This window comes from Schistocerca gregaria, chromosome 6, assembly GCF_023897955.1.
Source record: "Schistocerca gregaria isolate iqSchGreg1 chromosome 6, iqSchGreg1.2, whole genome shotgun sequence".
NCBI classification, from domain to species: domain Eukaryota; kingdom Metazoa; phylum Arthropoda; class Insecta; order Orthoptera; family Acrididae; genus Schistocerca; species Schistocerca gregaria.
The window spans coordinates 415935936-415954413 of record NC_064925.1 but is presented as its reverse complement, the minus strand read 5'-3'; the positions used below and the strand labels follow the sequence as shown (position 1 = coordinate 415954413).

The 18478-nt window shown below is 41.5% G+C and overlaps 1 protein-coding gene across 1 annotated transcript in view; it reads right to left on the bottom strand.

The window, feature by feature from the left end:
- The window catches only part of LOC126278307 (thyrostimulin alpha-2 subunit), a 292428-nt gene that overhangs the window by 12760 nt on the left and 261190 nt on the right, over positions 1–18478 (bottom strand). The window contains exon 3 of the mRNA XM_049978322.1: positions 2514–2689. Within this exon, the coding sequence (XP_049834279.1) occupies positions 2514–2689 (176 nt within the window). The remainder of the gene's footprint in view (positions 1–2513; positions 2690–18478) is intronic.

Below are 18478 nucleotides of genomic sequence, written 5' to 3'. Positions count from 1 at the left end.
TAACTGCTTCCAGTTGCTGACCTGCTATTTTGTAGCTAAATGATAAGGGACCTATCTTTCTATGTATTCGCATCACATTACACTTCGCTACATTAAGATTCAATTGCCATTCCGTGCACCATACGTCAATTCGCTGCATTTTGTTTCTAAGGCGAAAATTATAATGTTAGTGTTTATCTCATCAAGCTACCATAGAGCAAGCACAAAATTATTTTTGTACATGGTCCAGAAGCTAAGATATTAAAGGTTTTGCAAGGTCGGGCCGTGAAGGAGTTTTTTGAAAGAGGGTGTACTTGTTTCCCCCACTCCATCGCCCACTGCAGCTGACGCAGTCCTCGCTTCCACGTGTCACGTCATTACTCAGGTACCAATGCTAAAAATTAATTAAATTTTCATAGTGTTCAGTATTAACATTCATCAAGCGGATCGCTGTCTCCACCAGATCTTTAAAAAAGAAATTAATCTCCGTTCTGAAAGGTCGTAGAAACGACTTTTTTTTAATTATTTAAAAAATGTCAACAATTTCTTACTCTAAAAGATGTTTTCATACAGTAATTACTGCGATTTGTAGACTTAGAGAAAGCTTTTGACAATGTTGACTGGAATACTCTCTTTCAAACTCTAAAAGTGACAGCAGTAAAATACAGGGAGCGAAAGGCTGTTTACAATTTGTACAGAAACCAGATGGCAGTTATAAAAGGCGAGGGGCATGAAAGGGAAGGAATGGTTGGGAAGGGAGTAAGACAGGGTTGTAGCCTCTCTGCGATGTTATTCAATCTGTATATTGAACAATCAGTACAGGAAACAAAAGAAAAATTCGGAGTAGGTATTAAAATCCATGGAGAAGAAATAAAAACTTTGAGGTTCGTCGATGACATTGTAATTCTGTCAGAGACAGCAAAGGACTTGGAAGAGCAGTTGAACGGAATGGACAGTGTCTTGAAAGGAGGGTATAAGTTGAACATCAACAAAAGCAAAACGAGGATAATGGAATGTAGTCGAATTAAGTCGGGTGATGCTGAGGGAATTAGATTAGGAAATGAGACGCTTAAAGTAGTAAAGGAGTTTTGCTGTTTGGGGAGCAAAATAACTGATGATGGTCGAAGTAGAGAAGATATAAAATGTAGATTGGCGATGGCAAGAAAAGCGTTTATGAAGAAGAAAAATTGTTAACATCGAATATAGGTTTAAGTGTCAGGAAGACGTTTCTAAAAGTGTAACATGGACGATAAATAGTTTGGACAAGAAGAGAATAGAAGCTTTTGAAATGTGGTGCTACAGAAGAACGCTGAAGAGTAGATGGGTAGATCACATAACTAATGAGGAGGTACGGAATTGAATTAGGGAGAAGAGGAGTTTGTGGCACAACTTGACAAGAAGAAGGGACCTGTTGGTAGGACTCGTTCGGAGGCATCAAGGGATCACAAATTTATCATTGGAGGACAGCGTGGAGGGTAAAAATCGTAGAGGGAGATCGAGAGATGAAAACACTAAACAGATTCAGAAGGATGAAGGTTGTAGTAAGTACTGGGAGATGAAGAAGCTTGCACAGGATAGGGTAGTATGGAGAGGTGCATCAAACCAGTCTCATGACTGAAGACCACAACAACAACAACAACAATTACTGCGATAGTTGGTATAGAAACACGCCCAACAAAAGTGAAGGGTTCTTCAAAGTCGCTTTCGACTGCCAAGATGCAGTCAGATACCGAGAGCGCCTTTCGTAAAAAAAAAATATATCGATTTTTTTACGAAAGGCGCTCTCGTTATATTTTAATTTTGCAACCAAGTGCGTTTTTTACTTATTAAGGGCTGTACTTACAGTAAACAAGTATGGGAACGTGAATGCTAACGAGTTATAGATAACCTATTTTTAATGGTTTTCCACCATATATCTCAAAGCTTAACGAAGTAATTAATACTTACAAAAAGCGGTCGATATATCTTTTTAAGAGCTACAAGTTTCTAAATTAACGTTTTTCTATCGGACCTACAGTTAAGAGTAGCCATTCTTCTAACTTTGCGGAATTTTTGGGCCATATTCGCCATCTTGGATCGAATTTCACGAAAAAGAAAGAATTCCAAATTTGGTTTCCTATACACTCATATTTTTTTTGTTTTCGGGCAATATTTTTTTTGAAAATTTAGCCGTGGGCCGTCACACAATACTTGGACTAACTACCATCGGGGTGGGTCGCCTGCATTAGCGTGCCTATCCGTCGGACCGATCACCATAAACAGTATCGCGTGCTGTCATGCCATGAGTCACTGCGGAGAGGATTTCACTGCGGAGAGGATTCGATACTAATCAAGGGCATTGGCTCGAAGTCTCTTACTGGCGACGAAATTTTCTTCCACCACAAGTTTCAAAGTGGTTACGACCGACTCAAGCGCTACAGCCACCTTGGCCATGCCACGGCAGCTGGAGGGGTGGGGAGGGGGGAGGGTGGAGAGGTTTTCGTTGCTCCGTGTGTGCAGACACCATCTGACCCTGAGCCAGGGGCCGGACTTACGTCTTCCGTCTCCATGATGTTGCAGCACTGCCCGATGCTGGTGATGGCCTGGTGCGGGTTGACGCGCAGCGTGTTGAGCGCCGACGGCACAGACCACGACTCGCAGAAGCCGCGGCACGCGTTCGTCGTGATGGGGAACTCGATGCAGTCCGGGATGCTGATCTTCCGCGTGTGCCCTGCAACACCAGCAGGCGGCCGTCACACGGGTGCGAGCAGCCAGGCCAGCGGCGGTTGCCTCACTACGTGTAAACGGACTATTCTTCTATAGAAGCCTTGTAACACTCAATCCGCTGACACTGGTATCTAGTACCTAACAAGACACGTTTACACGTTTGATCTGCGCAGTAATAACTGAAACCACTGACAATAAAAATAATGTTACTGCTATCAGATTAAGAAAAAAAAAGTGCAGTATTCGAAGTTCAGAATATATTAGGAAAATGAAACAAATATCTCCGTCTTGCAAAAAAAATGTATGGTTTTCAGAGGAAAGACTGTATCAGATTAAAACATCAAAACTGGAAATCATATTGACAACTTTAAAAAAATTAAGAAAGGGTCCAGTTAATGACGAAGTTGTTACGGCCCCAGCAGAAGCTCGTATTGGGATTTCTAAGAACCGTGCCGGCACTTTTCAGGGGCAGGTTTAGAGAAATCAGGAGAAACCGGCATCAGTAAGACCAGACGGAGATTTGAAACGACGTCTCCCTGAATACTAGTTCATAATCGTTGTCACTGTGCCACCTCAGTTTTGTGGATGGGGATGGATACTGTCAATATAAACAGGTATAATTTAGCATCTTACACTTGCAGATGTAGCATCGATAATTAAAGACATGCCATTTACACAAAAGAAGTGTAAAAATGCAAAACTGTAGAAGTAAGCAAATTTTCTGTCGATCAGCATTTTGAAGGTTGTGCATGTGAACTACACCTAGATAATGTAGTATTGATATTAGTAACAGTGCAAGGTTCCCATTAGGACATTGAAAGCTACTCATAAAAATGTTTGACTCTCTATTATGCTGTCTGTCGGACAAAAACAAGAAGTTATTAATACAGTGTAAACTTTGTAAGCAATTCTGATACGAAAGGTAAACTATAAGTGTTATTAATGACTTGTAAAGTAGAATACGTGATCAATTTCCCTACACATATAGCTCAAGACAGTAGCACTCTAAGAGGTAATGTATCTGTACAGCAAGACAATGTAAAACTAACACTTGCTTCCCCTGTGACAAACGGATTATCACACCATGATGCACAATTGATTAACTTACAAAATCTAGCAGAGTGTACAGTTCAGACACCATTAAGTGAAAGTGTAAGGCTGCTCAACCTGAGAAAGTTTAAGAAATATTAACTGGGGAGTTGTATAAAATAAGTCAAATTCTAACGATAAATTCAATATATTTCTTGATAAATTTATATCCCTTTTTGAACAATGTTGCCCAAAGAAATTACTAAATGTAACACTAAATAGTTCTGGGTTTCAGAGAAATCTCGAATTACTACTGTTATTAAAGTGTATTCAGAAAGAAAAAGAAACTGTATGAGTCAGAAAGAATTAGTAAAGATCAAGAAGTAGTTTTACATTGTAAAAATTATAGTAACATACTGAAAGAAGTTGTCAGAAGATCACGAAACATGTGTGTTAGAGATGAAATAAACAACTAGGGCAATAAAATAAAATCAGTATGGTATGTGGTTAAAAGGGAGACAGGAAAAGTAACCATTGGGATAGTTAGTACACTCCTGGAAATTGAAATAAGAACACTGTGAATTCATTGTCCCAGGAAGGGGAAACTTTATTGACACATTTCTGGGGTCAGATACATCACATGATCACACTGACAGAACCACAGGCACATAGACACAGGCAACAGAGCATGCATAATGTCGGCACTAGTACAGTGTATATCCACCTTTCGCAGCAATGCAGGCTGCTATTCTCCCATCGAGACGATCGTACAGATGCTGGATGTAGTCCTGTGGAACGGCTTGCGATGTCATTTCCACCTGGCGCCTCAATTGGACCAGCGTTCGTGCTGGACGTGCAGACCACATGAGACGACGCTTCATCCAGTCCCAAACATGCTCAATGGGGGACAGATGCGGAGATCTTGCTGGCCAGGGTAGTTGACTTACACATTCTAGAGCACGTTGGGTGGCACGGGATACATGCGGACGTGCATTGTCCTGTTGGAACAGCAAGTTCCCTTGCAGGTCTAGGAATGGTAGAACGATGGGTTCGATGACGGTTTCGATGTACCGTGCACTATTCAGTGTCCCCTCGATGATCACCAGAGGTTTACGGCCAGTGTAGGAGATCGCTCCCCACGCCATGATGCCGGGTGTTGGCCCTGTGTGCCTCGGTCGTATGCAGTCCTGATTGTGGCGCTCACCTGCACGGCCCCAAACACGCATACGACCATCATTGGCACCAAGGCAGAAGCGACTCTCATCGCTGAAGACGACACGTCTCCATTCGTCCCTCCATTCACGCCTGTCTCGACACCACTGAAGGCGGGCTGCACGATGTTGGGGCGTGAGCGGAAGACGGCCTAACGGTGTGCGGGACCGTAGCCCAGCTTCATGGAGACGGTTGCGAATGGTCCTCGCCGATACCCCAGGAGCAACAGTGTCCCTAATTTGCTGGGAAGTGGCGGTGCGGTCCCCTACAGCACTGCGTAGGATCCTACGGTCTTGGCGTGCATCCGTTCGTCGCTGCGGTCCGTTCCCAGGTCGACGGGCACGCCCCACGTGTTGAGCAATTCGGCGGTACGTCCACCCGGCCTCCCGCATGCCCACTATACGCCCTCGCTCAAAGTCCGTCAACTGCACATACGGTTCACGTCCACGCTGTCGCGGCATGCTATCAGTGTTAAAGACTGCGATGGAGCTCCGCATGCCACGGCAAACTGGCTGACACTGACGGCGGCGGTGCACAAATGCTGCGCAGCTAGCGCCATTCGACGGCCAACACCGCGGTTCCTGGTGTGTCCGCTGTGCCGTGCGTGTGATCATTGCAGTGTCCGGAGCAAGTATGGTGGGTCTGACACACCGGTGTCAATGTGTTCTTTTTTCCATTTCCAGGAGTGTATTACTATTAAAGAGAATGAGACCATCTTAATCAACAGTACACAAGTAACTATTTAAGAACCAACTCATAAGTGTACATGAAAAAATTGGTGAGAATAGTTTTAAAAAAAAGCCAGCAGTACATGGGAGAGTCAAACTTGAGAAATTTTAGTCAGACTAATTTTCACTTAATAACCTCTTTTGAAATAAAGAAAATCATTAAATCTTTGAAAAATAAATGTCCTGTTGGAATAGATGACATCTCTAACTAACAACATATTAAAACGATGGGGGGCAGTTACAGTTGATGTTCTGAGTCACATACCGGTATGTAATGCATCACTAACTTAAGATTCTTTCCCAGACACGTTAAAATATGTGATTATCAAATCTCTCTACAAAATAGGGACACCAAAATGTCAGTGACTACTGTCCAGTAACTTTGCTTACAGCATTTTCAAAAATCATTGAGAAAGTAATGTACTAGAAATTTAGCCATCTCAACAGTAATGTGATACTGAGTAAATCACAGTTTGAATTTCAAAAATGGTGTTCTACTGAGATAGCAATATACAGTTTCACTACTCACACAATAGAGTCTTTTAATAATAAAATGCCACCAATAGGAATTTCTGTGACTTGTTCAAAGCATTTTATTGTGTGAACTATGACATTATGTTACAGATATTAGAATTCTAAGTTATAAAGGGAACAACATGTGAGTGGTTTAAGTCATATCTACAGAACAGGAAGCAAAACGTTTCTTTCTATGGTTTAAGTGATTACTGGAAGTTTTCCACTTGATCTAACTGGTGTGAAATTATATTAGGTGTTCTGCACTGTTCGATAATGGGTCCCATTCTGTTCTTGGTATATGTGAATCACTTCCCTTCTTGGCTGAAACAAGAAGCTAAACTGACACTATCTGTTCATGATGCAAGCTTAATTATTAATCCGGTAAAAGAAACTCCAATAAAAAATGATACAAATAACATCTTTAGAAAAGTTTTATTAACTAGTTTTCTGCGAATGGGCTTGCCCTGAACTTTGAAAAACCACAGTAATCCAATTTTCTGCTGCAAGGAGTACAGTTCCTTCAATAAGTATAACAATCAACAAAAGTCAGTATCCAGGGTAGAGCATACTAAATTTTTGGGTGTTCGTGTTGATGCGCATCTTAATTGAAAAATTCTTATTTTGGATCTGCTAAAGCGACTAGGTTCACAAGCTTTTGCAATCAGAATAATTTCCAATTTTGAGTATGCAGAAATTAGTAAGCTAACATACTCTGCACACTTTCACTCTCTGATATCATACGGAATAATGTTTTGACGTAAATCAAGACTTAGGCAAAAAAGTATTACTTTTCAAAAGAAAGTGGTTAGAATAAATTGTGGGGCTCGTAGTCCCACATCATGTAGGCATATGTTTAAAAGGTTAGGAATTTTTACAACAGCCTCACAGTACATTTAGTCAGTAATAAAATCTTTTCTCAATAACATGGACCAGTTTAAAAACAACAGTGACATTCCTGATTATAATACCAAAAGAAAAAAAGACTTACGTTATCCTCTACTTAATCTATCGTTGGTAGAGAAAGAGGTAAAATATGCTGCTGTAAAACTTTTCGGTAAATTACCAGATGAAATAAAGTATCTGATAGGCAGCAGTAATCGTTTCAAAAATTAATTGAAATCATATCTCCTTGACAACTCCTTCTATACCATAGATGAATGCTTGAATGGGAATAAATAAATTTGTAGGTATAAGATAAGCATTTTGTGCCATTTAAGGGAATGGGGTAGGTAATAACAATTTTAAGCTTGAGGCATGTGTGTATTTCTTACGCACTTGACACGTTCCACATCATAACGGTTACCGTGAGATTGATCCACGGAACACGTAACTAAATAACTAACTAAAATTTCAAAATAGAAAAATTCTGTATTTTCATATGTCTATGGTCTACTCAAAGTTGAAAAAGAAACCCGTTACCATAATGAATCTTCCACTATACATCTACATCCCCAAACCAATGTAAGCGCATGACAGACGATAGCTCCTATCGTAACAATTGTAAAAGCAACTTTCCACTCACGAATGCTGTTAACTGCGCATAGATCACTGGTTGTAAGCTGTGAGAAACTGATAGGAGTACTGACATCAACAGAGCAATGAAGACGCACCACCCCGTTTTCCACCGACGGTGTCACCGCGCCTTATCGTAACATGGACTGGTCGAGGTGAACCCATTGGATTTCTGGTTAGGGGAATATTTAAATTCAATGGGGTACGCCCGATCCATCAAATCTGTGCGGACGTTACAGGATCCTGTGACCAAACTGTGTGTCACAATCTGAATTGAACGATATGTAGTTGAAAGAATGCATGGTTCATTCCAAAGGCATCAGGATGTGAGGTACCTACGTGCAACACAGCCTATAGTATCTACTCCTACCTAACAGACAGATGGGAATGACAGCACAGATTGTTCCAAACCTCAGCAAGTATTGGTTTCTGGACATATCGTTGTAGGAACGTTTCTTCTAGCTTTGTGTAATACTACCTCCTGCAGGAATCTCTTCTTCGTCTTCTTGGCCTCATACCATTTCCCTACGGGATCGGAATCGTTATATTGTTACGAAACCGTTAGTGACAGATGGTGTTCGAATGTCTTTCCTGAAGCCAGATCGTAATGTGTGTATCACATTTCTCTGTGTTTACGGTATAAGTCTTGTTCGAATGCGAGAACGTTTTTTTAAAAGTTTGCGTAACACGTATATGAGACGAGACCTGTTTACCAGCCCGGTGTTCACCTTTTTGGACATGGTAAACAGCCTATAAATCAGATGCAGGCTGACCGCTGCAGCAAACCTGTCGCTAATCCACGAGGCGTGGCAGGTTAGCTCCCCGAACCCCGGATGCGGTGCGTTCAAGTGCTCTGTTCTCCAGACGGGGCACCTATGATATATATTATCGTGCCGGATTCATTTTACAAAAATACTGCCAATGATGAAGAGCTGATGCGGGGAGGCATCAGCTTAAAGGAGAGTGCGAAGAATCACTTGTCTGTGTTGGTGGTAGGAGGAATATTCTTGACGCTCAGAAATACAGATGTGAAGTAACGATGTCAAAAGTGCCTTTTTTTCAGTGGCACATTTAATCTGAAATACCCAGTCAGACACCATAATATCCGTCCGTATCCTACTGCTCTGGTCGATGAATTTCTCCCTGGTGGAGATTTCCGCCGCATGGATTGGCCGAAAAGTTTTCCACGTGCTGTTGAGCTTGGTTAGGGTATATGAAGGAAGCTAACTGTAGCCTACCCAGCTACACCCGACGCTATTCCAAGCCCTCTTAGAGATGTTTTCCTGAAAAGATTCAACTGTTGACTAGGCGTCTGATTATTTGCGTTCGCTTCGATGCGACTCCCACCTGGCGCAGGACTTCCATGATTTTATCCATCCATCACTTTTTGTGTCTGCCAAAAGGACGTGTTCCCTCAGGAACGTCCACCATCACTGCTCTGCGTCTATGGTGCTCAACTCTGTAATCCACATGTTCCGTTCATTAAAGATTTCTTGCTGTCATATTAGGCACACAGTTTTGTTGTGCATCATTTGATGCATTTCCAGGTTCTTTTTGCGTGTACACTCACCCACGTCTCACAACGGGCTAAAAATGTAGCTACAGATTTTTCTTTTACATACTGACTGCCTCCTTTTCATTATTTACTTATAGGGAGTAAATTTCACGTTTGTACCGAATATATGTGGCATATTCCCTTAAGCTCAAATGGTTCAAATGGCTCTGAGCACTATGAGACTTGACATCTGAGGTCATCAGTCCCGTAGAACTTAGAACTACTGAAACCTAACTGCCCTAAGGACATCATACACATCCATGCACGAGGCAGGATTCGAACCTGCAGCAGTAGCGGTCGCGCGATTGCGGACTGAAGCGCCTAGAACCGCTCGGCCACACCGGCCGGCACTCCCTTAAGCCAGCACTCCCTTAAGCCATTTGAACTTTGCCCAGGTACTAAGTCCTGGATCAATGCCCTGGTAAGCCACGGAAGTTTCAATTTCATTATGAATAGTAAGCCTTATAATTCCACAGAAGTAAAGTAGTAGAAATGATTCCAAAACTGAAAAATGGGGTAGTAATAATATCAGTCGTGAATTTTGTGTGTCGCAGTAGGCTATTTGCAGTGGAAACTTGACCATGTAATGCCGCTGTTTGGTGGTTATATAAAAGGAAGATGGTCAGCATATTCTTTCCCATCGTTACCAACAGAATTTCGGTCCATCACTATAGCACGCAGATCCAGTTTATTCATAATGACCAGGCTTCGATTCATTTGTAGCGAAACTACGCCCTTACCAATGTTTATTTCTCCGTAAATTAGCAGTTACGCATCGTGTGGCCAATTAGTTAAATATCCAGCCCAGTGCGTTCCGTGGAAGGCGTTCCGCTTCATTGTGTTCAAAGGAAATCAAATATCAGCCATTTTGACAACAAAAAGAGTTTCTGTCTTCTTTCAAAGAAGTAAAGAAATATTCTTGTTTCTGTACAGTTAAATTGCCTCGCGTTCAGTGAAGCAGAAAATTACTGTGTATTGTTAATTGTTACTGTCTAATATAAATTACAAAACATTTGTATGAAGGAAGCAATTTAGTACAACAGCAGACAAGTTTATGTGTTGCAGTTCATATTTCTCCTTACTACTTAGTGTGCAAGTTTCACTTCCATACATCTGCATCTCCATCTACATCCATACTACGCAAGCCACCTGACGGTGTGTGGCGGAGGGAACCCTGAGTACCTCTATAGGTTCTCCCTTCTATTCCAGTCTCGTATTGTTCGTGGAAAGAAGGATTGTCGGTATGCTTATGTGTGGGCTCTAATCTCTCTCATTTTAACCTCATGGTCTCTTCGCGAGATATACGTAGGAGCGAGCAATATACTGCTTGATTCTTCGGTGAAGGTATGTTCTCGAAACTTTAACAAAAGCCCGTACCGAGCTACTGAGCGTCTCTCCTGCAGAGTCTTCCACTGGAGTTTATCTATCACCTCCTTAACGCTTTCGCGATTACTAAATGATCTTGTAACGAAGCGCGGTGCTCTCCGTTGGATCTTCTCTATCTCTTCTATCAAACCTTTCTCGTACGGATCCCACACTGGTGAGCAGTATTGAAGCAGTGGGCGAACATATTTACTGTAACCTACTTCCTTTGTTTTACGATTGCATTTCCTAAGGATTCTTCCAATGAATCTGTTTGGCATCTGCTATACCGACGATCAACTTTATATGACCATTCCATTTTAAAACACTCCTAATGCGTACTCCCAGATAATTTATGGAATTAACTGCTTCCAGTTGCTGACCTGCTATTTTGTAGCTAAATGATAAGGGAACTATCTTTCTATGTATTCGCAGCACATTACACTTGTCTACATTGAGATTCAATTGCCATTCCCTGCACCGTCTATTCGCCGCAGATCCTCCTGCATTTCAGTACAATTTTCCATTGGGACAACCTCTCGATACACCACAGAACCATCTGCAAAAAGCCTCAGTGAACTTCCGATCTCATCCACAAGGTCATTTATGTGTATTGTGAATAGCAACGGTCCTATGACACTCCCCTGCGGCACACCTGAAATCACTCTTACTTCGGAAGACTTCTCTCCATTGAGAATGACATGCTGCGTTCTGTTATCTAGGAACTCTTCAATCCAATCACACAAGTGGTCTGAGAGTCCATATGCTCTTACTTTGTTCATTAAACGACTGTGGGTTACTGCATCGAACGCCTTGCGGAAGTCAAGAAACACGGCGTGTACCTGTGAACCCGTATCTATGGCTCTCTGAGTCTCGTGGACGAATAGCGCGAGCTGGGTTTCACACGACCGTCTTTTTCGAAACCCATGCTGATTCCTACAGAGTCGATTTCTTGTCTCCAGAAAGGTCATTATACTCGAACATAATACGTGTTCCAAAATTCTACAGCTGATCGACGTTAGAGATATAGGTCTACAGTTCTGCACATCTGTTTGAGGTCCCTTCTTGAAAACGGGGATGACCTGTGCCCTTTTCCAATCCTTTGGAACGCTACTCTCTTCTAGAGACCTACGGTACACCGCTGCAAGGAGAGAGGCAAGTTCCTTCGCGTACTCTGTGTAAATTCGAACTGGTATCCTATCAGGTCCAGCGGCCTTTCCTCTTTTGACCGATTTTAATTGTTTCTCTATCCCTCTGTCGTCTATTTCGATATCTACCATTTTGTCATCTGCGTGACAACCTAGAGAAGGAACTACAGTGCAGTCTTCCTCTGTGAAACAGCTTTGGAAAAAGACATTTAGTATTTCGCCCTTTTGTGTGTCATCCTCTGTTTCAGTACCATTTTGGTCACAGAGTGTCTGGACATTTTGTTTTGAGCCACCTACCGCTTTGACATAAGACCAAAATTTCTTGGATTTTCTGCCAAGTCAGTACATAGAACTTTACTTTCGATTTCATTGAACGCCTCTCGCATAGCCCTCCTCACACTACATTTAGCTTCGCGTAATTTTTGTTTGTCTGCAAGGTTTTGGCTATGATTATATTTCCTGTGAAGTTCCCTTTGCTTCCGCAGCAGTTTCCTAACTCGGCTGTTGTACCACGGTGGCTCTTTTCCATCTCTTACGATCTTGCTTGGCACATACTCATCTAACGCATATTGTACAAAGCTACTCTCTAGCAAATGCCTTCAGAAAAGGCCTCCTGACATTTAAATTTATATTCGATCCCAACAAATTTCTCTTCTTCAGAAACGCTTTTCTTGCTATTGCCATTCTACATTTATATCCCGTCTACGTCGCCCGTCATATGTTATTTTACTGCTCAAATATCGAAACTCATCCGCTACTTTTAACGTCTCATATACTAATCTAATTTCCTCAGCCCGCCTGACTTAATTCGACTACAGTCCATCACCAGTATTTAACTTTTGTTAATGTTAATCTTATATCCTCCTTTCAAGCATCTATCCATTCCTTTCAACTGCACTTCCAAGTCCTTTGCTGTCTCTGATAGAACTACAGTATCATCGGTAAACGTCAAAGTTTTCGCTTCTTCTCCCTGGACTGTAACTCCCTTTCGAAATTTTCCTTGCTTTCCTTCACAGCTCTTTCAATGTACAGAGTTCCTTCGTCTGGTTTATGTATAACTTGGTGCTTCGTGTATCTTACGCTTGCTAACTTCAGAAGTTTAAAAAAAGTATATTCCAGTCAAAGTTGTCAAAAGAGTGCTTCAAATCTACAAATTCTACAATCGTAAGTTTGCCTTTACCTTAACGTAACTTCTAAGACAAGACGCAGTGTCAGTATTGCCTAGCGTGTACCCGCATTTCTTCGGAACCCAAAGCGATCTTCCGTGAAGTCGACTGCCACTATCTTTTCCATTCTTTTGTAAATAATTCGTGTCAATATTTTGCAACCATGACCTATTACGTATATACGAGGTGTGACAATAAAGTAATGAGACTGATGTGAAAAAATGTTGCTTACCGTTTTAGTTAAGTTTAGTGTTGTCTCCTTCAGAGTAGTTCCCTTCTGATTGCACACACTTTTTCCAGCGCTTCTACCATTTATGGTAACATTTCTGGAACACTTCTTCTATAATATCCTCCAAGACCCTCGTCACAGCTTTTTGGACATCTTGTGTTGTTTGAAAATGGTGTCACTTGACCGCCGTTTTGACTCTTGGAAATAGAAAAAAAAATGCAAAGAGCGATATCTGGTGAACAAGGTAGCTGTGGTTTGAGGTTAAAAATTGCTGTACTGACAGAGCAGTATAGGATGGCGCATTATCGTGATGCAGAATCCAATTATCAGCAATGTTGGCACGGACACGAAGGACTCTTTTATGAAGTCTTCATAAAATTTCTTTCTAGTAATATTGGTTAACTGATTGTCCAGGAGGCACCCACTCTTTATGAACAATTCCCTTGGAATCAAAGAAGCGCACAAGAATGCATTTCACTTTTGACTTTGACATGCGAGCTTTTTTTGGTCTTGGTGATCCCTTTGAACACCATTGAGAACTTTGGCGTATTGTTTCTGGATTGTACCGAAAAAACCAACTTTCATCACCAGTGATAACACTGCTCAACAATTCTGGATTAATTTCCGTTTGCTCTAATAGATCGGTTGTCAAATTTTTCAGGTTCTCGCTGTTGTGGTGTGAGTTTTTTGGGGAACATTTTTGCACAAATCTTTCTCATAACAAGATCTTTAGTTGTTATTAGACGAACCGTTTCTCGATTGATGTTCAGTTCTTCTGCAATCATTTTCACGGATAATCTTCGAGCAGAACGTACGAGTTCACGCATCCTGGCCAAGTTGACATTCGTCCGTGCGGTTGGTGGTCGTCCACTGCGGTCTTCATCTTCAGAATTCGTTCTGCCTTCACTAAACATATTATGCCAATGAAAAACTTGAGATCTTGACACAACCCCCTCTTCAGAAACCTTCTAAAGCTTATTGCAGGTTGTCGTCGCGTTTTCGCGCAATTTAACGCAAAAAGAAATGGCATACCGTTGCGCAATATCATGCGGTGTAATAATTCAGGTTTATTCTATAAAAGAATGTACGAACAAAATTTAAACGACAACGCCGCAAGGGCAAGGTAAGCAGCACGTAGTAAAACATAACTAACGTTACTCCTGGCTGAGATTTATTTTGTACTTAATTTCATGTTTGGCTATTTGTTACTAAATTCAGGTCGTCAACGAGACGACCGCTGCCTAAGAATAACCATTGAAAAAAATGTTTAACTGACGTAAAGGTTTTTTTTCATATTAATTTTATAGTCGCTCACTCCCTGTTGTGATCTCGTGTGCTCATAGGTGTTAACTGATGTCTTATCTACATATTTTCTGATACTTAAAGAATTATCCTGGAACATTTGTTAATTGAAATGTTTTTCATTCTGTTGTAGTACCTGAATTCATACTGTGCTTTATTGGATTTAGTTTGGGAAAGTACCACATAAGTGAGGTGAAACTCTGTGCCATGTCAGGATTTAAAATCTCAAATTAATGCTGATCGAACTTGAAATATTACATTTTTATTGCTGATATTTTTGGATTGTTGTAAATAATTGCATTCATTTGAGTTCGTTAAATTTTACTTGATAATGAAACTACAATAAAAGCTTGAAAAAAGTTGTTAAATAAAATCAGATTACCTTTTGCATACGGCATGTTATATTTTTTTGTGGTTTGCTACCTTACCACTTCCAGCTAGTCGCTTGCAATCATTTGTCATTATAATAACGTCCTTAGGGAAACTGTACATTCGTTTGGCTTTACACAGCGTTATATACTACTCCGTCACAGGCTGAATGCGTGCCATCTAATCCCTGCAACGAATAATGCTCCATCTTCTAGAGTCAATCACGCGCTTTTACAGCGGTCAGTCCGGTTGTAGATTTATCGCAGACTATTATGTAAGTTCAAATGATTCAAAGGGCTCTGAGCACTATGGGACTTAACATCTGAGGTCATCAGTCCCCTAGAACTTAGAACTATTTAAACCTAAATAACCTAAGGACATCACACACATCCATGCCCGAGACAGGATTCGAACCTGCGACAGTAGCAGTCGCGCGATTATGGGCTGAAGTGCCTAGAACCACTCGGTCACATCGGCCGTCCTAGTATATAAGACTATTGATTTTCAGAGCAGTGCTACCAACGTGATGGGGCGATCTTTTCTTTGTTATTTTATTATCGATCGTTGATTCAACGTGTTAGAATAATGAACCTAGGACACAGGTCTCAGCCAATGTGTATACTGTACCAGACATTTATGAGTGTGTGCTCTGCTCATTGAAGTGGAATGATGGGCTCGTTGTTTTGAACATGGAAATTGGATTATGAATCCTATTCACACATGAAAAAAATTGCCCGTGGGCAGATAAAGTACAAGCAGCCACTATCAAAGTAAATGTAAGCGTCTCGTATCGATTTCCCCCTCCTTCTCCCCCGCCCCTCTCTCCTCTGAGTAGAGAGCTCGATGTACGAGTAGTTTTGGATTGTGAGTCAAGTTACTTGGCGTCAAAACTACTGTGAAGTGACCGCTTGTGTCGGATTTCGTGCTAGATATGGACGGTCAGTAAATGTGTCTGTTTTTCATGAAGTGAAACGCATGATCAAGACTGAGTGTCACTTTTTTTGTTTGTGCACGCCATGTGCCACGTATATAATGTGAAAGAATGAAATTTAGTGCGTAAAGGAACTTTACGTACTCGACGACTAGTAATCATCAAAAGCGTCAAGACTATATTCTGAAATAATGGAATTAATGCTGAAACTGACTACAAATTTACTGTAATGTGACTTTTATAGTGTTCAGTGGCTATTTAGTTAACTTTAATAAAGGTCTCGTGCTGTGACTTCCCTAAATCAGTCCAGGCAGACGCTGGGATGGTTCCTTTGAAAAGGCTCGGACGATTTCTTTGACGTAATCCGAGCTTGTGCGCGGTCTCTAATGACATCGGTGTCGACGGGACGTTAAACCCAATCTTTTTTCCTTCCTTCTTGATCCTGCATTCTGGAATATTTTCTCAAATTACACGAAGTGCCAACAATACAGTTGAGCGTTTTGCGCTGATAGTTCATAATACCTTTTAATGACAGTAATAATCTATTAAAGTAGGAACAAACAACAACATTAAATATTTTTGAGTTGTTAAGCTTACTTCATCAGTACGCTCCGTCCTAGTGTGCTTGTATTGCATCAGTGTTAGTGCAGTGGACGACCACAGATTTGAAAAAAAAAACAACTAGAATGATATTTGTAGGCGAACCGACGTCTGACGTTGAAGGTAAATGTAACTAGGCACCTGTGGTATTATCTTAATCTTGATCTTTACTTGTGGGGCAGAACGTTACTGCCTGGTAAACTAACAATACATCAAAATCGTAATAAAAAATGTATGCACACCCGTAGACTGGTAGGCGGTCTGGTTATAGAAAATCAGTTGGACGGAGGAGTGGTGATCTGGTATGAGAAAATATCATGTCGGAAGGTCCGAGGAGCTTTTAAACTTCGTTCGGGTTGATGTCCAGAAACTTATAACGTACGTAACGAAAGGTGATTTTCCAATGATGTGGTTGGTTCCGACCCCATTGTGTTTCTCTGGTGAATGAACTTTTCCAAAGTGAAGATATTCTTCGCAGGGACTGGCCAAAGTGGCCTTCAAATATTATAGATCACAGCAGCTACTTATTGGGTAAAGAAAGAGTACGCAGTCTGTCATCGAAGACTCTTCTCAGCTTCCTCAAGAGTCCGTCTCAGAGCACTTAAACTACTCTTAATAGAACTCACAGATAATCTAACAGAGGGAGAATTTTACTTTACTGTCAAGTACGTGAGGTGGTTAGCGGTAACCGTAAGCACCATGACCGTTACGTTATTTTCGAAAGAGACATTCATTATCTGGGAAAAATAATAACTTGTGGCTCGTTCAAATTGAAAAATACACATAACTCTTGATCGGCGAACCCCTGTATCACAGCCGGCTGGGGTGGCCGAGCGGTTCTAGGCGCTACAGTCTGGAACCGCGCGGCCGTTACGGTCGCAGGTTCGAATCTTACCTCGGACATGGATGTTTGTGATGATCCTTAGTTAGGTTTAAGTAGTTCTAAGTTCTAGGGGACTGACGACCTTAGAAGTTAAGTCCCATAGCGCTCAGAGCCATTTGAACAAACCGTGTATCACAACATCTACAAAGGAAGCTCCAAATAGCTGGAGTGCCACAGGGAAGCCGACAACTCAACAAATCCCTCATGATAATTTACAGTGCACGGCCACTCTCATGATGACCTCAGCATATTATAAGAACGAGACCGCTGCTGTTACCCAGGAGATGTCAGTGTTCAGCTCTTACTAACAATTCTTAAATGTGATTTGCAGGGTAACCTCGTAGATGTAGATCCTAGTATCCTTGCGTGATAAACAGGATAAAACCGCCCAGTCTGCCATACAGGTTTCCTTGCCCACTGCTATCTAAGCATTTTTTAACCTCTGCCCTAAGCCACTATCTTAGAATCATTCCTTTTACTGTCTTAATGGGTGATTGCACCTAGTTGTTTGGAGAACATGACAGACCAACATCCTGTGGTTCCATGATAAACACTCTTCCACAGAGCTGTCAGGAAAACTTTTTGTGATGGTCATCTACATATACATCTACATCTATATCCATACTCCGCAGGACACCTGACGGTGTGTGGCGGAGGGTACTTTGAGTACCTCTATCGGTTCTCACTTCTATTCCAGTCTCGTATTGTTCGTGGAAAGAAAGATTTGTCTCTATGCCTCTGTGTGGGCTCTAATCTCTCTGATTTTATCCTCATGGTCTCTTCGCGAGATATACGCAGGAGGGAGCAATATACTGCTTGACTCCTCGGTGAAGGTATGTTCTCGAAATTACAACAAAAGCCCGTACCGAGCTACTGAGCGTCTCTTCTGCAGAGTCTTACACTGGAGTTTATCTATCATCTCCGTAACGCTTTCGCGATGACTAAATGCTCTCCGTTGGATCTTCTCTATCTCTTCTATCAACCCTATCTCGGATTCCACACTGGTGAGCAGTATTGAAGCAGTGGGTGAACATGTTTACTGTAACCTACTTCCTTTGTTTTCGGACTGCATTTCCTTAGGATTCTTCCAATGAATCTGTCTGGCAACTGCTATACCGACGATCAACTTTATATGATCATTCTATTTTAAATCACTCCTAATCCCTACTCCCAGATAATTTATAGAATTAACTGCTTCCAGTTGCATACCTGCTATATTGTAGCTAAATGATAAAGGATCTTTCTTTCCAT